The sequence below is a fragment of the Trachinotus anak genome, unplaced genomic scaffold, assembly GCF_046630095.1.
Source record: "Trachinotus anak isolate AG129_WGS33_773 ecotype Australia unplaced genomic scaffold, CSIRO_AGI_Tana_v1 ptg000013l, whole genome shotgun sequence".
In the NCBI taxonomy this organism is placed as follows: domain Eukaryota; kingdom Metazoa; phylum Chordata; class Actinopteri; order Carangiformes; family Carangidae; genus Trachinotus; species Trachinotus anak.
In genome coordinates, this window is record NW_027273864.1 from 14,849,121 (window position 1) to 14,871,647 (window position 22,527).

At 40.3% G+C, this 22,527-nt stretch overlaps 1 protein-coding gene across 1 annotated transcript; it reads right to left on the reverse strand.

The window, feature by feature from the left end:
* Nucleotides 1-14,249: 14,249 nt before the first annotated feature.
* LOC139630768 (fibrinogen-like protein 1) lies at nucleotides 14,250-19,018 on the reverse strand. Its single transcript, XM_071494461.1, has 6 exons — nucleotides 18,446-19,018; nucleotides 17,546-17,741; nucleotides 17,068-17,145; nucleotides 16,873-16,985; nucleotides 16,474-16,736; nucleotides 14,250-16,050 (listed from the first exon to the last, which is right to left on the reverse strand). Exons 1-6 carry the CDS (start codon nucleotides 18,722-18,724, stop codon nucleotides 15,708-15,710), a joined length of 1,272 nt encoding a protein of 423 aa, XP_071350562.1. The 5' UTR covers nucleotides 18,725-19,018; the 3' UTR covers nucleotides 14,250-15,707.
* Nucleotides 19,019-22,527: the final 3,509 nt, after the last annotated feature.

Consider the following 22,527-nt stretch of genomic DNA (forward strand, 5'->3'; position numbering starts at 1 on the left):
AACTGAGGCTGACAGCGCGGGGCGAAGCTTGTCAAGCTCAGGGGCGGAGTCTCCAATAAAGCTTTGACTCAGCCAATTGCACAGCACCTCTGCAAAACCTCAGAGGCGGTGCCCCTACCACCACCACCACCACCACCACCACCACCGTTACCAGAAGATCACTGAAATATTTGTATGGTATTAATGTAGAGAGACGTGCTCTGGCTGCCTGGGGGCCAGGCCTATATAATGACTTTGTGGAATTTAATGTTTCATCAACAGTACAGGAAAATAATATCAATCTAAACACACCAGTCAGTTGATATTTCTATCAGGGTCCGTTAGGGTTGTGGCCACCATTCATGAATAATGATCTGCCAAAAATGTAAAGTTAAATAAGATAATTCAAAGTGTCACTGACACATGTAAACACACCAACACCAGAGGTTGATCTAGAACTACGTGTTTATATTTTCCACATCTCGCTGTATCTTATTTATCTCAGACTCTATGGAGACATTTGTCCATGAGCAGCACCACGAATTTTTTATCAGTGAAGTATGTGAAATAGTAAGAGGTGCAGTCATTTCCTCTGAATGCGCCCAAATAGCCCCCCCCCCCAAAAAAAAAATTTAAGAGTTTTAATCCGAAGAACTTGAGCACACGGTTGTGTGAAGATAGATTTGCCGCTGATGATGTGTTTTCTACAGGGTCCATTGTTTTATATTTAAATGAGCAGACGTCCTTATCCTGCTGCATGTGGTCTCAGAAGGTGAAGTGTGAGTTAATTCTCATCTGTGTCTCCATCCCTTGTTTGATGTCGGTCGTGTCAAAGTTCAGGGTAGGCTACATTTCATGGATCTCTCTCTCTCTCTCTCTCTCTCTCTCTCTCGCCTCGCGCATGATTGACAGACAATAATTGGAGAGGGAGCGCGTGCAGCCCTGGCCGCCTGCTCGACGCCACATCATGACGTCAGTGCGTCTCAGAGAAGAAGAGGAAAAAAAAAAAAAACAGCCTCAGAGATTCAGGACATGAACTTTTTCTAACACGCAGTGAGAGAGAGAAAAGACAGGGAGAGAGAGAGAGAGAGAGAGAAGAGAGAGAGAGGACGGGGGGGGGGGGGGTCTGCTGTAGTCCCAGCGGATGAACTCGAGGAAGGACATTGCAACTGATATTTACACTGTGGCAGCATCAATAATACATCAAGTACATCCTCCTGACCCGACTGTGATTTCGAAGAACAGGCCGAATGCATGGCAAACTACTGGCAAGGCGGACCGCTGAGATTAGATTAGATTAGATTAGATTAGATTAGATTAGATTAGATTAGATTAGATTAGATTAGATTAGATTAGATTAGATTAGATTAGAAAACTTTATAATGTCTGCAATGAGGAAACTCTTTGTGCAGAAACACACCCACCGGCAGAAGCTCCGTTCGCTCATGTTGCAGTGAACTGGTTAAGAAGCGGCTCTTTCTCCTGCAGTTTACGGCCGATTCACTCTGTCAATAAACAAACTAGGAAAAAGATTTGGAGCTTTCTGTTCTCCATCTCTCTGCATTAAGGCGAAGTCACTGGCATGATAACAGCCGAAAATTGGCTCTTAACTTCCGGTTGTACCCTGTTTCCTATATGAGCAGCTATAGCCTGCGTTACATGGTCAACAGTGATTTGGCCTATGAAGGCCGTTTTCTAAAAAAAAACAATGACATCTATGAAGCCACTGAATTTATAAGACACACACACGTTAATATGATTGGAAATTCGCTCATTTATTATCTTCTGTTACATCTCAGTCTAAAATTGCAAGTTTTTCTGTCTGTGTTCACATGTGAGAGTTTTGGCAGCAGCGGTTCATGAAGCAAATGCTGTCAAACTACCACCATTAATCCTTGTTTTTCATCATGTGTAGGCCCACAAACATTAAGGAGCCTCACGACAAGATGGAATGAGACAGCTTCCAGAGAGAGGTTTGGTAGATTGTAAACCAAATACAGTGTACTTGGTACCGTGTTTGTTCAAATTAAATTTAGACAAAGATTTTTTTTTAAATAGTCTGATATCTATCTATCTATCTTTCTATCTATCTATCTATCTATCTATCTATCTATCTATCTATCTATCTATCTATCTATCTATCTATCTATCTATCTATCTATCTATCTATCTATCTATCTATCTTCGGACATTTCCCTTCATTGTGTTTTTCTATTTGCATTTGTTGTTGTTGTAACATTTAAACATCTAAAATAATTAACACCCACCCTCGATCAGACCAGCAGCTTTAGATGACTAATAGTCTACATTTAGATAAATCCACTTTTTATTTTTATTTTTTTATTTATTTATTTATTTATTTTTTTTTATGTAGGCCTACTACAATGTAAAGGGCTTGCCGTCATTATTTATACCGCCACAACAATTCTCTCCCAGCACTATTAAAATGAAATCTAGTGTATAGATTGAAGAGAGCAGAACGTACCGGGGGGACAAGTGTTGCAGTATTAGAGCTCATCAGCATGATAATGTGGAAATACACATGCTTTGAGTGTGAGCCCTTTTGATCTGGCGTGGCGATAAAACCTTATCGGCGGCGAACATCCACTTCCATTTTAGTTTGACATTAATTCAATCCGCCTTTTTTTCTTCCTTTTTTTTACTGCTCCTTTTTCTCACAGGAGCCCTGGAGAAAGAGAGAGGTCGCAGCCCGATTCAGCTCTCAGAATCTCATTATAGGACTCCCGTTGAAAAGGAATTTGCTTTAACTAATAATAAAGATAAATAAAAATGAAATGTCACTATAGTAGCCTATAACAATAGGCCTAGAAGATAGACGTTTATTAGGCTATCAGTACTGATCTTAATCAAAAGTATAATAATAATAATAATTATTATTATTATTACTGTTATTATTATTATTGATGTTGTTACTGTTGTTTTGTCGGAGTGTTTTTTTTGTTTTGTTTTTTTTTAGGGTTTGGGGGGTTATTTATTTAACTGTTTTGTTTTTTGTAGGCCCTAGTCGTAGTAGTAGTAGTAGTAGTAGTAGTAGTAGTAGTAGTAGTAGTAGTAGCAGTATTTTTTTGCTGTTTTTTAACACTCAAGTAGCGGTCTTGGATCAACAATAATCATTTTAGGTTACATTGAGGTGCGTGTGTGTTAAGTCGCTCTGCCAGCTTGAAAGAGAGAGAGAGGGAGGAAGAGAAATCCAATGCTGGTAGGATCCTTGGGTCCCACTGATTATAACCCATCCCGGGGTAATTTTTCACCGGTGCTGGCTAATCTTTGTTCTTTGTGAAGATAATAAATAGCCTAATCGTTATCAGCGAGCTGCTGGAGGTGTCGGGGAGAATGGGGCTGATCGGCCCGGGAAATAGGCTCCAAAGTGCCGCGGAATAAATGCCATTTCTTATCTCTCTCTCCCAGATTATCGCCGCCTTTTCAAACTCGCACAACAAATACATCTAATGCAGGGAATGCATCATTTGCTGGACCAGATCTGTGTGAATGATTGATAGATAGATAGATAGGGGGTGGAGTGGGGTGGGGGCGACGGGGGGGAAAGTATGGTGTTGGCTATTATTTACAAGTTTAATGTTCTGCATGTGCAAAGCCTTTATTCGGTGTATTTAGACAGCATAAATACAGCTCGCTTTTCCATTATTTTTAGGTTATCTGCGGGAGCCATCTGAGGTTCCGGTTCTTTGTTGTGGTATCTTATTTCTTTCATGTTGGATTTTACTGGATAAGAGTTAAACAGAGACAGCCGCTTCCACCCAGGGAGAAAAATGCATTTGAATAATGTTTTCATGTGTTGGAAATTTTGCAAATGGCAAATGCGAGCAATAATAAACCATGGGTATAAAACGGTCTGGTTACAAACAGGCCTTGTTAGATTTACTTGATATTTGAGGCTCATAGGCCAGGAATGTGGGATTGATTTATTTGTATTTATTTATTTATTTTTGTCATCTTGGTTTAAATCTTACAGCACTTTATTTGGCTGTTTGGTTGCAATGGTGAATCATGGTGCCCCTCTAAAATAATGAAAACAGTTCTGATTTGATTAGGTTATTGTTCAAAGTGTTATCATGAGCTGTATTATTATGTTATTATTATAACTATTTGATAATTTCTTCTAAACACCTGCAAACCAAATTTCAGTTAGGGAAATCAGACAAAGAACACTGTTATACATTTATTTTCAGTTTCTGGTTTGTCCTAATTTTAGACACAAAGGCATAAATTGAAAAGCAAAAAGACTTTACAAATAAGATGAACATACTGCTGATAAAATAAAAAAAAAATCACACTTCTCCCTGAACAACAGCTATAGTTTCATGCCTCATTCAAAGAATAAAATGAAATAAACCCCGCGTCCTGTATAGGCACAAAGAATGAAGAAGAATCTATTTATTGTGGTGTTAAAGCATTGTGCATGAGTGTGTGCACGGGGAGTGACCAGTTATGGCAGAAAAGGTATTTTTCCAATATATACAAACTGGATGCTTAATAACTTGGCAGCTGCAGCAGCCTTGGGTGCTGCTGATGGTCTCCAGGGAAACGGAGATAACAGCGCACTCATTTTCCATATCTTACAGTCTATTATATTCAAGGATTAGTTCTCCTTCCCGAAAAGGTCAAACATAAAGTCAAGCCAGCCAGGAGTGCTCCTCCTCCTCCTCCTCCTCCTCCTCCTCCTCCTCCTCCTCCTTCCTCCTATAGTGACAGAGCATTTCCCATTTTTTTATATTATCTAGTTAAACCAGTGTGATGACCTTTGCTGACATGCTTTGATAGATGCAAACCTCCCACAGCAGAAAACAAACCTCCTTGAATTTCCTTTATATCCTCATATGGATTTCTTCTGTGTTTGTGGTGAACAGTGATTTCCTTTTGTTTCATCTCCTATGCTAAGCCATCACTACTATGGTATCCTATGATATAATTATATATTTTTTTTCTATTACACCTATGATCCACTGAAAATCATAATTGTTTCACATCTTTTATTCATTGTGACCCAAATATTGCTGTCTTTTGACTTAGGACACAAAAAAAAAGATTAGATGATATAATACCTCAACAGTGGTATGCAAGGATGTACAATGCTTTAATCCTTGGTCTTTCAGTGTAGGTTCAGTAATTTAGAGTTTCAGGGATAGCTGTATTCATAAAATGTCTTAAGGCTAGAGGTAGCCTCTGATTGGCTGACTTAGAAGAAACTATTAAAAAAATAAAAAGCGTAACTTTAGGATTCTTGTTTTTGGTCTAAGAACTTTATAAAGCCCAAATCTGAGAGATCAGGGTTTGTCCTGGGGTTTGTCCTAAATTTTGGAGACATACTCACAATTATTCAAATGCAGCAGTGCGTCATTGTACAATAGGTCTAATAAACTTCAAAAAAGCAGGAAGGGAATAAGAATCAAATACATTTTCAAAACTTCAGAATTTGATACAACTTTTTGTTTAATCTGTTATTTAATTTTAATATTTTTTAAATTACCTTTGATTGTTAATTTTGTTTTTTTTTAAATTATATTCAAATTAAATTAAAATCCACTACTTAATTCAGATTATTCTAACTCTTATTAGATTACATTTTTTTTTATTTAAATATTTTTTTTTAAATTTAATTTAATCTGTTAATTTAATCAGTTCTTTTATTTAATTTAATTTATAAATTAATTAGTTAGTTAATTCAATTTAGTTTAACATTTATAATATTTTAACATAATAAATTACATTTAATTTGATATATATCCAATGTTATCAATTTTAATACATAATAATAAAATATTTAATATTTATCATCTAATGTAATTCAATCTAATCTAATACAATCAAGATTCTTCTCACTCTTATGTATTGATAAATATTTAATTTTGCATTCACTGACAGAGGGGTCACCTGATAACCAATTACTGTAGTAATAGTGAAAGTAAGTAAATTCATTCAGAAACATGATGTCTGAAACTCTTTGCTATTAACTTTTAGCCCCATTTAGAAAGCACACCAATGGTGAAATGAGACACTTTGTCACTGAGCTGCATGTTGGAATTATCAGGCGGACAGTGACACCTAGGGGAGCAGAGTCCTCACACACTAACCTCAGAACCTCAAAAAAGGATTTGCCTTTCAAGTGTGCTGCCTTCTTAGTAACCTATCTTTGATTCATGTATTAACAACACTTCCTTGGTACTGATGTGAGACTTTGGAGCTAGAGGTTATTGTTTAGTCTTTCAAAGACAGAGTATATCCTCTTTCTCCGCCAAGATTTTTGCTCCCTATTAAAAACAGACTGGCGACAATATAGCGAACAACCCTGGATCAGTGAGAGGATACACATGCAAAGGCTTCCATGCAGGGCAGAGCGTGAGGGGTCACTGAATGCGTTAATGAGTATGAAAATGATGATGATTGAGACTAACCACAGTTAGTCTCAACTCACCTGGATACTTTAGGTTGGTTTTTAGTTCAATTTTTTTACCCATTTACCAAACAGAAGAGGCAGAGTGGGGGCAACAGATTAATTTTGAGGTACTTGGACTCCACTACAATTCGCAGATAAATATGATGAAAGTTCCAAACTGGTACAGCACTGTCCTGTTACAGGTGGTTTACACGCATCTTACTGAAACTGACTACTACAACAATCTCTTATTCCACCATGTGTAGTCTTGAGAAGGATCTTCACTAAGTAATTAGAGGTCAGAGGTTCACCACTTCACTTCCTGCCTAGAGAGCAGCAGGAAGTGAAAGTTTACAACACCTTGTCATTTACAACCTGTCCATCAAACTCTGTTTCACTGGAGCTGTCTGGGGAGTTGTAGAATTCAAAACACCTTTTTTTCAAACCTGTGAGTGTTCATTAGTTTCAGACATCATAACTTTATTTTGTCTTTGCATGTTCCAGTTCCTGTGTGTGCGCTGATGAGCAAGTGTGCATGTTCAAATGTGTGTAGTAGTGTGTGTGTGTGTGTGTATAAGGGCTATGAACACAGTTACTGGTCAGGAAATATGTGGTAACTGGCCAGAGAAATTAATTCATGATTCTATTCTTACAACACAATTTTAAATGAGAGAAAATCATGCGTCTATGGAAATTTTGAGATTATGGCTCAAATTTTAGCTAAATTTTTCTGGCTTTGAACAAAGTTCATGTGGATAGAGTGAGTTTGAAATGTTGGATCTGCCAAGCTGACTTTTATCCTGTTTTAATCCACATGTCCACCGTACAGTGCAGGTGAATCACTGATTTTTAAAGTGACATTACTTAATTTGGTGTTTCTACTGGTTTTGATCCACTGGTCCATTTTTTATGGAAACTTGGACACCTCTGCAGATAATTCAGCTGTTGGTAAAAACCTCTGAAGCGTCTGGTTCATAAATTAGCAGTTAGTTTGTTAGATTAGCTATCCAAGCTCCCAGCCCTTACCCCCACATGTCCTGTGTTCGCTTTACAGCGTCGGAGAAACACTGACTTTAAATTTGAAACTGCTTCCAGTGCATTTAAAGGCTATTCACTGGGTCTGTTTATTTTGGAGAAGAGGAGACCTCTGTAGGTAATTCAGCTCCCGGTAAAATCCTTTCGAATGAGTGACACTGAAGAAATTCAAACCGGGAAAAGCTTGCGGCAATGGTGGTGAAGACAACAACTCCCATGATCCCACCCTGTTTCATGACATCATCCAACGCTGTGTTTTGTTATGTAACTTCCCAAGTGGCAGAAGTTATACTGTGCGTTTAAATCACAACTTATAAAGTTTCAAAATCATGGTAGCATAGTTAGCGAAACATCAATTGAAGGGATAAATGATTTGTGGTAAATTGGATCCTTTAACAGGAATGGGAAGCATGAATGAACAGGTCACGGCCATGCAGGTGGTTCTGTGAAGGTGTACTGTCAATAGTCACAGTGGTGCTTGGAGCTAAATGCCAAAGTGAGCTTGCTAATATGCTCACAATGACAGTGCTAACATGCTGTTCTAAAAAGGTATGATGTTTACCATGTTTACCAAATTAGTTTAGCGTGTTAGCATGCTAACATTTGATGATTAACACAAAGTCCACCTCAGGTGTTTGGTCATAAACCAAAGTATTAGACAAACTCAAAGTTTGAGCTGGCGGTGGCATCACATGAAGAGTCAGGGGATCATCATTTAATGAAGATCCATACAATAGCTGCTGAGGCAATTCAATGTGGATCAAAGGGATTGACTGACTGACATTGCCATCCCTGAATGGCTAAAAATGAAAATGAGCAGAGGGAGACCAACATAACTCTTGCTTATCTCCAAAGTTTTCTGTCAGTCACCCAGGAAATTTTCATCTGTGTCTCAAAGAGGAAACTGAGTGACAGTGATGACCTTGACCTCCAGCAGCAGCTAAAGGAAATTGAACATCCACACCTCAAATGACAGACTTTACTACAGTATATAAGGTCATCTGTGGGCTTCATATTGTCTAAAGTTTCTGTGTGCACATTATAGCACAATAGTGTGTGTCTAGGCATACGTATGTGTGTGTGTGTGTGTGTGTGTGTGTGTGTGCACACTTTGTTTAATGTTTTTGTGTGTTTCTGCTCATTCTGTGTCTGATCCACAGTGATTGCAAGGGTGCAAATCCCCTGACTTTCCTGCTCCTCCTATGAAGAAATGTCTGCTGCTTTGTGTAAGCTGATTCTATGGTACAAACCTATCCACACACACACACACACACACACACACACACACACACACACACACACACACACACACACACACACACATCCGGACACACATGCACGCAGAGAATAAACAAGGTCTTATCCATCTCTTCCCCTCTCTCAGTTTCTGTCTCTTGCTGTGTTCATCTGACACACACACACACACACACACACACACGCACACACATAAAAACACACAAAAACAAACCTCTCTTAGTATTCAGAGGAATTCAGTTCACCGTTTCTCCTGCTCAAAGAGAGAACACTGAAGTCATGAGACTGAAGTTGCAAGATGTGTGTGTGCTTGTGTGCATGTGTGCACTTGTGTGTGTGTTTTGTCTCTTTGCCACAACTCTCTGCAGGTGCAAGATGGAGAGAAGAGAAACACAGCTGACCATTAGGCTGCTTTACCACATCCTTCACACTGTACTTCACACACACGCACACACACTCCTCTCTGCATGTTTCATAATTGTATTTTCCGTGTGTGTGTTGCTGTGTTAATTAATTGTCAAAGCTTTTCCTGGTATTTCATCTGGATTATGATGAGCTGCTTCTGGCCCCCTGGTGGTTTCATTTCATGTGTGTTTGTGTCAGTTGGTATTATCAGATTAGATAATCCTTGATTTGAGAAATAGAGTCTGCCTGATCAGCATTCTCAATATCATCACCTTTCCTCTCGCTATTTACTCCTTCTTCCCTTTATTTCAAACCGACAGTCTGGTGGGTTGTAATGGAAACACTCAACACCAGAGCTTCTGTTTGATATGACTATTAACTTTTCTTGTTGGAGAGTCAATAAAACACACAAAACGACCACAAAGGGACTCAAAACAACCACAAAGAGGCACCAAACAATTACAAAGATGTGTAAAAGAAGAAATAACAACAATGAAATGCAAAGCAACTACAAAGACACTCAAATGACCACAAAAACACACAAAACAACTACAGAGAAAATGATAAACTATAATGCCATAATGATGAACAGTCTCGATCTGCTTCCCTCAGAGCGAAATCTTAAACCTGCGATAAGTGAGCGACCACTTGGGGGAAGCAGAAACTAGTGAACACAACACGGACACTGTATTAGCACCTTTTAAACTGATATAGTGAACTTATTAACAAACATTTGCTTTTATACACATCCAGCATATACAGAACAACATCATCATTCATTTAACTCATGTTTCTGGCCATCTGGAAAATGTAAGTCCATTAATCGTTCTCCCTTAAGCTCTGTTTTTGGTCTCCAGGGAAATAGTTGTCTCTTTAGCTGCTAAATGCGCCACTAGGTTCACCAGCTAGTCACTGGCTCTGTCTGTCTGCTGTTTGGTGCTGAGCAGGGAGCAGAGCTTTTTCACCGAAAACAACAACTGTTCAGTTTGACCCAAAATGACACTATGAGAGTGCTGAGAGTGACCCAAAACAATAAAGTTGTGGGCAGGCCAGAAAACAGTTGTCACAACAAAAAACTCCTCTTGCTAGCAAGAAGTCATGTGATCTTTTGTTAATACAAAAATACTGATATAAACAATCTCTCATCTTATGCCAGAACCGACTATGGGCAAAAGTTTATCAAACAATGTTGTGCTTTTAACAACATTATGAGAACAATGTGATTACATAAAGAATACATGACATTATTAGATAATATAGGCTAGATACAGTATTTGTGTAAAAAATATACATGTTTTGCAATTTTAATGAATGAAATTTGCTAAGAACTAAAAACGACGATGAGGTGTTTCTCCAGGAAGTGCTGGAACCTGACCATCAACAGTCATTTTGATTTTCTCTTCTGCAGTGAGATTTGTGTCGAAATGGTATAAAAACCTCCTATTTGAGTCTGTATTGAAGGCTTCAGTGTATGCAGGAAAAGTTGTGGGACAAGCTGGTTACAGTGGAACGTGGTCTCTTATGCCACCTGCACCATCAGACTATGTGGTTTGCTGTCATACATCTTCTGGGCTGCAGGCTTTCAGCGCATCACCCTCACAATTATACATTATATTTTATTTTACTGAATTCTCATCAGCCTAATATCAAAGCAATGATCATTCAAGTAATCCAGATCAATGTCTGCATTGTCACATGGGTGTACGATGCCACAATATTTACAAACAAATGGAGAACATTTAATTATCAGTAACATAAACAATTAAAAACACGTACTGGGTGTTGATAATATAAACATTTTACTTTATTAAAATGTTATTTACTGTTACAAAATTACACACACAGAACATCCTCTAGTGCCTCCTCCCCCTCTCTGTAAAACCTTTCTACCTCCACTTTCTTGTGCAGATGTAGAAATGACAAGAGATGGGGTGAGGCCTGCCACATGGCCTCTATGTGTCCTCCCTCCCTCCCCTCCTCTCCCCTCCTCACCCCAGCTCCTCACCACATCAGGATACACTTGTTCTGGTGAATTCCGGTTTCAAACGGAACGCTGCCTTGCTCTGGTTTTCTGCAGGACCAGTATTAAAAGCAGGCACATGCTGTCTCTCAGTGGCCCTGTGGTCAGGGAGGGGGAGCTTCTAACGGCCTGTTATACTCACACACCTTTCAAACCTCACCCGCTCTTGCTTCCTCCCCCTGAGCCTTCCTCCCCTCCTCACCCTTGACAGCCCCCTTGCACAGCCTTATCACCATGAGAGCAGATTAAAGAATGAAAAGTTCCTTCCAGTGCAAGCCACCAAGTTCATCACCTCCTCCCGCCTTTTTCACGCTGTCACATCACCGAATCCTCTTTTACTGGTGACCAAATACTAAGTGCCTAAGGTTCATTTTCTTAATATCCCACATTAAAACAGTATTTTAATATCATAAACACAGCCTCTAAATTTCAACTGCTCTCACTGTCTTCTTTGACTTCCAACCTCAATTATGACGCCCCTAGTGTAGGAACAAATGTGCTGCAATCAATTTTTTTTTCGTTTGAGGTTTAATATTATAACATTTTGTAGGTCAAACCCGTCATGTTTGCAGTGATTCTGTGCTATGGCTTGGGGGAAAGTACACTTATCGCTCTTAGACATCAAAACCACTAGAGGAAATCACATTTTACTAGCACATATAGCTTTAACACACATGACATCATCTACCTACTCACACAGTAGTTTTCGCATAAACATTGTGTTTGACACAGTTATTGTCTTTGACAGTTTATTTTCATATAGAGCACAATATCCATTGTTCTGTCATTTCTATACTCAGACTGTTTTCTGCTGCTTTGTGTTTGAGACTGTGTTGAAGTTTCTCATGTGGAAATGCCAGCAAGAAAGAGGGAAAGTGATTTTCCAGAGTTCCCCCTTTGCTAAACAACATTGCCACCTGCTGTTAACCAGATAAACTGGCTTATGTTTACAGTTCCATATAGTGTAAGCTGTCCAATGACAGCTGCTGGGTTTTGAACAGCAGACTTGTAAAGCTGCACAAAATCTCGCCACGTGTGAAATTCCTGCCTAAATATTTGGTCTCTCGCTCTCTCTTTTTATTTTATTTTATTTTATTTTTACCTGCAATTGGTTTGCGCAGGTCTATTTTATAACTCAGCTAAATCTGATGGCTGCCTCAGTGTTTTGGTGCGCTCTGCACCAATCACCAGAACAAATTCCTTGTACGTGAAAACATACTTGGCAATAAACCTGATTCTGATTCTGATTCTGATTCTGATTCTGATTCTGATTCTGATTCTGATTCTGATTCTGATTCTGATCTTAAGCTTACTCACTGAAGTCAAGTTGTGAACTGTATCATTGTTACTCTGCCTTTACACATGATACTGTGATTATCTACCCAGAGAGAGATTGATTACTGGGTGATCAGTAAGCCTGATCATCATTAAAACTGGATGGCTTGATGGATGGATATCGCCTGAATAAATAGACGATTTGACCAAGAAACTAAAACAAAATTACTTGCAGTGGCCGTTTGGGGATTTGTTTTTTTGTTTTATTTTATTTTCTATGCTTCTGTGATCATCATGACTATTCAAATCAGCCTGTGCATTGAATGATAACCACAGATAGGACATCTTTAATGTGTGTCCGTGGGGGTATAGAGGTCACTGGCATGCGAAGGATCAACACAGTAGTTTATAGATAAGGTAGGCGTATGTTTGTAATCTGATATTTTCTTGTGGAACACAGAAATAAATGACACAGGTCACAGGGGAATTTCCCTCAGAGGAGCACAGTGCTTTTCAGAGGGATGTGCTGGCTAACCGCTGCCCAGGCTGGGCTTCCGGCCCTGGGGCAGCAGTGCCTGCCGGTACCCCTCACACCCTGCAGCACCACCACTATCACCCAACTCCAGACACTGTGCCAGGATACTGTGGTGACACAACCCTGGGCCTCTGTTCCTCCCTTGTCAACAAGACTGATGGAAACAGAGAGGAGGAGAGGAGAGAAGAAGAGGACAGGAGGACTGATTGATATTTAAAGTGACAACAGCTCAGAGTATGCAGAATAGAGGAAAGGATTAAAACATGTGGGAGATAATGTTAGAATGAGGGAGTAAATGAAAGAAAATGACAGTGAGGATGAATAGAAAATAGCAGGAGAGGAGTTAATAGTGATTTCTTTTTATATCAGTAATAACATGAAATGAAAGTATCCTTTTAGTCATTTGGCTATATTTGGGAAGTTCATTATCCAGCACATTTCAAGAGTATCTCTTAGACAAAAACTTTATTTAGAACAACAGGACCTTTGCTAGGGTCTAAATTAATGTAGTTTTTTTTTTCCACCAGTTATCTTCAGCTGGCATGAGGCTTTTTTTCTGTCTCTCTAAGATCAGGAGCCACCAGGGGGCAGAACAACCTTTTAACCTTGTAATGTTTTCTCGAGTAACGTAACATAACACACACAAGTACGCACAATTAAAATCAAATGAGAAAGCTGATAGGTTTAATGGCTTATATGGTTGACTGATCTTGATTACTTATGGTTAACTGTCTGTCTGCTGTGTGTGTGTTTGTGTGTGTGTGTGTGTGTGTGTGTGTGTGTGTGTGTGTGTGTACAAGATGGAAAAAAGGGAAAAGGAGCTTGTGGTTGCATAACAATAATTAAGGCGGCATGATCAAACTTCAGTGGAAGCCATTTTTTTTCCCTATTGTGCACTTGTTTTAATGAAGTCAAGCACATCATGCACCTCCATATGTGTGGCTCTTCTGTGTGTGTGTGTGTGTGTGTGTGTGTGTGCATGCACATGAATACAGGCATGTCCAAGTGTGTGTATAATTGGTGTATGTGAAATACCATGGCTGGTCGGGAGTCTGCCCGCAGTGTGTCTGTGTGTTTAGATCAGAGCCTGCTGAGCCCCCTCACCTGCTAATATTAGACACACTACTTGTTGGACAGACTGACAGCTCATTATGAAGACTGCAAAAATAGGTGTAGCCGTTTTCACACACACACTCTCCCTCACTGGGCATCCTCACACACACACACACGGACAAATTTCACTTGTGCACGGCCAAACTCAGCACCCTCACACCATCTCTAAACTCCGAGAAAAGCCTTTGTGAAGCACAGCCAGAGGGAGCCGCCCGCCTGACGCCAACATGAAAATGCACTTGAGGCTGAGTGTGTGTTTTTGTCCGAGTGTGTGTTTGACTTGATAGTGGTGGGCGGAGGGTGGTTTTGGAGTATGACGACAGAATAAACCTCCCAACGGTCAGCATCAGTGTGTCAGGCTTGCTCATGGGAAAGTTTAAGTAAGGTGAAGTGAGAAAACTGGCTTCTCCAAAACTGGGTCTTTCTCTGTTTACTGTCAAACTGTGAGCTTTGAGTTTGGATTTATATTAATACAGTTGGAAGCAAAACACAAAGGTTTCTGGGTAGATGTAAAAGTATTTTAACTCTCTATCTGTTCCTCTCCCTCCCTCTCTCTCCCCTCTATCCTTTATGTGTAAGCAGTGTGTGTATGTAGGTATGCCTTGCCAGGCATCCTAGTTATTAATTCAATTACCACAGGAGGTTATTCTTTAATGTGCAATAAAGATTCTGGAAATGCAAAACAACAGCTACTATTACAAACAGTATCCATTCCTTTGTGTCACTGTTATGGAGGGGGTTTTTTTTTTTTTTGCAAGAGTAGCCCCATAATGAACTAAAATATAATGTAATACGGAGGGTAGCTCAAACAGAATAGTGTGAATATTAAAACATTATTGTTATTATTATTATTATTATTTTAATCTATTAGCTGCCATCCACATGTAGCTGATAAGAGACATGAAAGCTGCTCTAAACAGTGATGTCCACACAGTAACTTAAACACCAACATTAGAGTTGTTCCGGTACCAAATAAAATATGTGTTGGCTGTGTACGTCTATGCACCAGTCTGATACATACCACATAATTTATTAATACACCTCGTACTTTCACACCTGGATAAAACAGCAGTTTTCCTTGAAATCAATGGTTCTTTGCTGCTCTAAAACAGTTAAAACAGGAAGTTACACTGTGCAGCCGCTGGCAACTACTGTTGTAGAGTGGTGAAAAGCACTCTATAGTGTCATGTTGGCCATTAGCAAAATGTCAGCAATGTGGCAATATGTTACACTGGAACAGTCCACCAGTATAAAAGCAACGTGTACAGTATGCAAGGCTTTAATTTTGTGTTAGGACAACTAATGTAGGAAGAATTATTTATTTCAAGATTCATATTGTTTTATGGCTGACAGACAAATTAAATAATAAAGATTCTATTGCAAGGATCTGTTCTACAAAGGATTTAACCTGAGCCACAACAACAACAATGAAAACCATGAGAGCAATCAAATCACACCCATACCGTAGTACACAGCTATTACATTTTTTTTTTAACGCGATGATATCGGATCGGTACTCAGAATCGGCCAATACACAAGGTCGGGTATCGTATCGGTAGAAAAATGGTATCGGAACATCTCTATCTAACATTTGTTTCTCATCTATGACTGGCATGATTATTACAGTAAGTTGCTGTAATTGGTATATTTTCCATTGAGAATTGTCATCATTAGCTTTAGGATGTCCCCACAAAGTTCCTGGGTCTTGTCTTCATCTCCACCCTCTTGAAGGAGTAGCGTTCTCCAGTTCGGCCGTCTGTCAGGATGTACCATGTCCCCCAGTAGATACCATTGGTCACCCCACTGTAGCGCCCACGGTAGTATTGTCCATTCAGGTTAGCTGCCAGGCAGGCATCAAACCACCAGCCTGCACCATAGTAGTGACCACAGTTTCCAGCTGCATAGCGGTCATGGTCTCGGTCAGCAGTGCTGAAGGATCTGCCATCGTGGTTGTAACGTTTGCTGTAGCTCAAGGCATTGCCCGCATCTCCAGAGTACTCACGGGCTGTCAGACGAAATCTGGAAGAAAAGAGAAATTACATTTGACAGTATGTGAGGGTTGTGTGGAACATCCAAGTCTTCATGTGTGTGGCAGGGAACCAAGTGGACACACACAACCTACACACAACTGTCTAAAACAAAAGACAGTCTCCATTTTACCGAATGGATGCTGATACGTTGAAGCACAGTATCTTACTACTATATGAATGCAACAGATGAGCTTCAGGGGCTTCAGGGTAGAAGAGTGATTTTTCATTTGCTTAAGTGACCTTCCAGACCTGCCTATTTTAGTTTAAAGCCCCTGAAAACAGATAAAAAACTTCAACCACACAGTCCCAATTTCTAAACTTTAATTGTTGCTTATTTAGTCATTAATTTTCTAGTGAATGGTCCACCCATCTAACTAGTGCAGAAAGTGTGTATTTGTGCAGTGTGTTCCACCTCTGTGCCTCTGAAGCTACTTTGAAATTGCTGTAGGTAGCATGGCGTTTCTGTTGGTGCCAGTCCTCCAGCTCGATTCGGAGTTGGTGTTGGCCAGAAGAGGTGAGGGCGTACAGTGCTGCGTTCCCCAGCCAGTGCTCTCCCTGTGGACTTCCAAAGCCCTCCCGGTATTCTTGCCATGTCCTGTTAAAGTCCAGCAAACCATCCTGCCGATTCTGGATCACCGTCCAACCACCGCCGGCCGTCTCCATGTCACATTTAGCCTGAGCCACAACAAAGACTTTGATATCATAAAGCCTAGATTTTACAGATCCACAGATAGCATACACATCTCTAAAAGAAGCAGAGAAGGGTGGGAGTCAGTCTGTGTGTTTTATGAGTGTGGTGAATCTGAAATACCTCAAGTGCTGGCCGGTGCAGGTCAGGCTGGATAGTGTAAATTCCATTCTCTTTGATGCCAAGCCTGTAAATCTCTGCACAGTCCTGAGGATGTAACCTCTCCAAGGGGGCGACTGAGAACCACACACAGTACAATTTTATTCAACTTAATAATTAATAACAACTGTATCATGTGATCACTCCTCTTCCCCTTACCTGTGGGTGGGTATTGTGTGATGCTCTTCAGGAAAAGCAGCAGGTCCTTCTCCCCCTCTCTTCCCACAGCTGCACTCTCTGTCAAACCCAGAGAAAGATTATGTTGTCAGTGAAACACATCACACTGGGTCTGAAAACAGAAGCTTTGTCTTTATTTACTGCACAGAGGGGTTCCAGTCTGTATGATAACTCTTTAGAGCTTCCTGACATCAGCCATACAGTACATATGTGTGTCTGTGAGTGTGTGTACACAGAGCTCTTCTCATCCTGTGCAGTTAAATTCCTATGCACTCACCTATGACCGACACTTAGCAGGCCTCATTGAGGTTCTGTTTACTATGTGTGGGGGAGTGACTGCACTGGCATTTGTGTGTGTGTGTGTGTGTGTGTGTGTGTGTGTGTGTGTGTGTGGTGTGTGTGTCTGTGCATGTTTGTCTGTGTGTTGCAGAGGTGGGGGATATTAATGTGTACTACTCACCAAGTCGTTTGGCCATTGCTCCAAGGGCCTGGCTGTGACAGTGGAGGTCACACTCTGTCAGCACAGCTGCCATTAGTGCCAGGATGGCCCCTAGAGAGTTGCTCTCCTGGCCCCCATGATTCCAGGGGCCTCCTGTTTCCTGGAGAGAGTGCATGCAGTGCTGCAGCTGAACTAGACGTTCTTTGACACCTCCAGTCTGCAAAGACAATGCCAACAGGTGCTCCTTGAAGAGATTGCGTTAAACAATGGTCATGATCAAACACTGCCAAATCCTATTTATTCTTCAGGGAAATTTTGTATCTGTAAATGTGGGTTGAGTGAAATAGTGCTGTGTTTTTAAGCGAAGGAAATGAAGCTGTGCATGTGCATGAACATGCATCCTTTAGTTTGGAAGATGAAATCTCAAAGGTTCACAGCTGAGTGGCACAATTTGTGTCAGTCTCAGTCTGTCTCTTACACTTACATCAGCCATTGTAATCATGTCCCTCACACACCTGTTGCTGCATGAGCTCAGCACAACCATATGACGAGGACATTTTTAAAGCAGGCCTGATTTTATCCCTTCTTTGATTGCTGACTGTCATTGCTCCATGGCTGTGAGGTGGTGCCAAGTTTAGTGTGCTCACTGTCCCCTGAGAAAAGACCTGCTGGCCTGTGCCTGATAGTACACTGCTCAGTTGTGGTTGGCACACGTGAATGAACAGAGGGTCAGCTCTGCTGCATGATGTGTCTGAGCCATTTCACTGTTACTTGGCTGAGAAACATCTGAGTAACAGTTGCATTATCTGGCTTTTCGTAGAATGATGTTGTAGATGAGATTTGTAAGTTAGAAAAAAATAAATCTCATTGTGAAAAGTAAAGCACCTGACTTCCCATTACACTGTAAGTGATGTCACTTACCTTAGGCTGAACCTGGGGGAAATCTTGCCTGTGCTCCACCCTCCGAGGAGTGTCTGAGATGGCTGGAAGTGCAACCCCCATCCTGCAGGCTGTTGTCCCAGTCTGACCTTCACAGGCCCCGGTACCCACTCCTGCTCCTGTGCCGGGTGGGATGGGTGCAGCCACCAGACTGTCCCTGCAGGGAGGTTGTGTGCAGGCTGGGGATGCATCTAAGGACAGCAGTGCTCCCACATACAGTGACAGCAGAGGAAGCATGCTGAGAGAGCTGAAAGGAATCATGGGAAAATGCAGGCTTGTCCTAAACTTTGTTTTAAACTCTTGAGCAGTGGTCCAGCCTCCTTCCTCCAAGCTGTAAGTTGTTTGTCCTTTTGCTGTTAGCCGTTTTTTTTTTTTTTTTTTAAATCTCAGTAAGTGCCTTTTCAGGCGGAAAGTGTTTGCTGACCTTTTTGTCTAGATGCTTCTATTGTTGTCCTTGTTTCCTACTCTCTGTGCTTCATCCTCCTCTTCTTTCCTTTTTTCCTCACTCCTCGTCCTCCTCGTTCTCCTGCTCTCTCTCTGTTAGTGAGGTTGCTTTGGCTCAGATTCCTAGATAACTGCGGCACTCTTTGCTGTCTGACATGGACTAATGCACCCACCCCCTGATGCACACACACACACACACACACACACACACACACACACACACACAATCTGTCCATCTCTTTAACTCATCTCATTCTCTCTCTCTTGGACTCCCACACAGCCACACACAGAGCTGCACATTTACACGCACACACATGCACCCAGAACGTGGACAGAAATCCCACTACGTCTTGAACACACGTGCACATGTGTAACATTATTGTGAAGCTCTTCACCTGCCCTGTGGCTGTACCTGTCTCATGTTAATATCGCAGTTTTGTTTTAATTCTTCTCAAGCAACATGCACTCATTCTGGACAGACATTGAACACCTTATGCTTTCACCCATCAAAGTGCATACGTGACAATGTTTGTCGAGGTGAAAATGCAGCAGATGCCTAAAGTATGTGGCTCCCTCTCTGCTGTGTACTATTTTCACACTTGTGTCCTTTTGTACTGCAGTGTTTGTGTTTACAAACTGAGTTCCAAAGACGCCATAAAGACTCAACATTGAATAGGTTTGAGAAAGCAGGAATTCCTCTATAAACACCAGAGTCATCCCACTCATCAGGACTCTGCAGAGGCACACTCCCAATAACGAGGAGGACAAACACACATGTAGACACAAAGACACACTTACACATCAACACAGAGCAGAACTAAACCAAGATGAGGGTTAGGCTCATTCAGAAGAAATAACCTCATATAAATGGTTTTCTGCTGAGCCCATAGCAACTCAGCTATGTTCTGTAAAAATGAAGGAGTTTGTGATTTTGGATGAACATTTTGAAGAAGAAATGGCATCCTAATTTTATGTTACTACATTTTGTATACCGTTATCTTGGTACATACTTATCAGAATAACATCAAGAATGTGGTAAACAATGTGATTTCTACAGATATTACCATTATGAATTTCTCCTTTTAACATTTTTCATTTGTTTTCTTTTATTCATATCAGCTTCCTCTTCAGGATACTGACTGATCAGCAGAAAATGCTACAGTCATCTATGGCCAAATGTTTAAAAGACACCTTAAAAATATCATTAAAAAACATATTTTATAAAATAAATGTATGTAACATAATAAAAAATAATTCAAAAGATAGTACAAGGTCCTTTAAATTATTTATAACAATGGCATTTTCTTTATGTAACTCAAAGTTACTATTTATTCCAATTTATAGCACAGATAAATTCAATTCTATGAGTTCAAGGCACAAAGATTTTATTACTTGACAGAAGTTGAGAAGCAGTGGTGACAGTTGGAAACTCATTTCATTTTGTGTGTCTCACCAGATATCATATTTTTATAAGATCCGTGTGTGTAGTTCTTACCTGTGGGTCAACATGGATATTTTTGCAATAACACTATTTTTATCTTCTTTTAAATCATATAATGCCATATAAACAGATTACATTACATCAGTACCACAATCTTGTTTCAATTTAAAGCTTGATATCAATTTAAAAGTTACATTTTGAAAGGACAAACAACAAATGTATTTTCATTAGAGCAGAGCACAAATGCGTGCACACACACACACACACACACACACACATTCACACTCCTCTCTGCATGTTTCATAATTTTATTTACCGTGTGTGTGTTGGTGTGTTAATTAATTGTCAAAGCTTTTCCCGGTATTTCATGTGGATTATGATGAGCTGCTTCTGGCCTCTTGGTGGTTTCCTTTCATGTGTGTTTGTGTCAGTTGGTATTATCAGAATAGATAATCCTTTGATTTGAGAAACAGAGTCTGCCTGATCAGCATTCTCAATATCATCACCTTTCCTCTCGTCATTTTCACCTTATTCCCCTCATTTCAGACTGACAGGTGGATTGTAAGGGAAGCAGTCAACACCAGAGACTGATGCAAAAGTGAACCACAGAAGGGAACTGATGTGAAGCATTATCACCAAATGTGGTCTTGAGTATGAACATTTTAATCCATCCATGTGGACAAAAAGACACTCTCACACACACACACACACACTCTCACACACACTCTCACACACACACACACACACACACACACACACAGAGAAGGTGAGGTGAGCAAATACAGACTAAATCTTTGACTTTTTGGAACTGCAAGGGATTAAGAGGAGATTGCTTTTTTCACCCTCTCTCAGCTCATTTGTATTGACAACTTGTTATAGTAGAGTTATGTAGAGGGTGTAAAGGCTGATCTGCATTCCCATCTTACCATGTTTCAGAAATCCTGTGTTCAGGGGACAAAGACAGTCATTCAAGTACAGAAGTCGATCAGTCATCTATCTTTGACCTTTATGCTTTCTCAGCAGAGATTGCTGCCTCGCTCTACAAAGATACAAAACATGAATGCAGGTTGAAGTCTGGAGCCGCCACGTCACTTGGTTAATCCATTAAAAATAAGATGACAGTGTCCTCTAGTGGTGGATCATCACAGCTCTCCCTTTTGTCAGTGATTCACTCCAATCAACCACACTGACACATCCCATTTCTAGCATGTTTTAATGACATAAAGATGAAAAACATCACTAATTAGTTGGGGGAGTGAAGCAGGAGACACAAAAGGATTATTTTTTGGATTTCCAAGTTCTAGCAAGGTTTTCTAGATCAATAGATAATTTCTTACTTTTAAGGGTGTTAGTGATGTAGCCTACATCCACCAATGCTACAGAGTGATGGTCAGAAAGACTGAAACAGTGTTACAATGCATTTCTGCAAGAACATCAGAGCGGTTTGGTGCTATGCGGTTTTGTAGAATTATTTCACATAATTTGGCGTAATATGACTCATTTGAAGCAAATGAGTACAAGCCTCCATTACAGCACTACCAATAAATGGAAACTTGTCTGACACAGCCAAAACATCTCATGTTGTCCAGTGGACTTTGTCTAATATAAATCCTGAACTTGTGAAACTACTCCTATTACTCTAACAATCCCCATCTAATGATGAAAATCACATGCAAGCTTTCCAAAGTCTGAGAAAATTACCCTGGTGATGTCGTCAGGGTTATCTCAATTTGGACATGAGGCTTAAAAGTTGGGACAGAAAATGTGTTTCGCAAACTCTTTGACCAAACTGGAGACTAAAAGTCAGGATCTCTCAGCCATTGCTGCTTCAATTTTTAACAATTCTTGTGAGACGCCAGTGTGCAAGTGCAATACTTAATCGCTGGAGTACCCATTTAGCATCAACAGGTGCAAGGACCAAACAAAACTGAACTGTTTATCAATGCTTTGTAAACTTAAGATGATAATTGATGATAAACAATACTGTGCAAAGTCTTACACACTTAAGAGTTTTAGATTCCTCTCCATGGCACAATATAGTACTATCGGTTATTGGTTCCAAATTCAGTCTGCAACATGACAATGACCCCAAACACACAGCCAGAGTCATAAAGATCTTCAGAGACAAGAAGAACAAGGAGGCCTGCAACAGATGGGCTGGTCCCCACAGGGCCCTGAT

Excerpts from the sequence above, each read along its gene's own strand:
- LOC139630768 (XM_071494461.1), bottom strand. The coding sequence starts at position 18,724 with ATGATTCCTTTCAGCTCTCTCAGCATGCTTCCTCTGCTGTCACTGTAT. Across the intron at positions 17,146-17,545 it reads AGCAATGGCCAAACGACTTG|AGAGTGCAGCTGTGGGAAGA; the intron begins GTGAGTAGTACA and ends TGGGTTTGACAG. Across the intron at positions 16,986-17,067 it reads CACACAATACCCACCCACAG|TCGCCCCCTTGGAGAGGTTA; the intron begins GTAAGGGGAAGA and ends TGTGGTTCTCAG.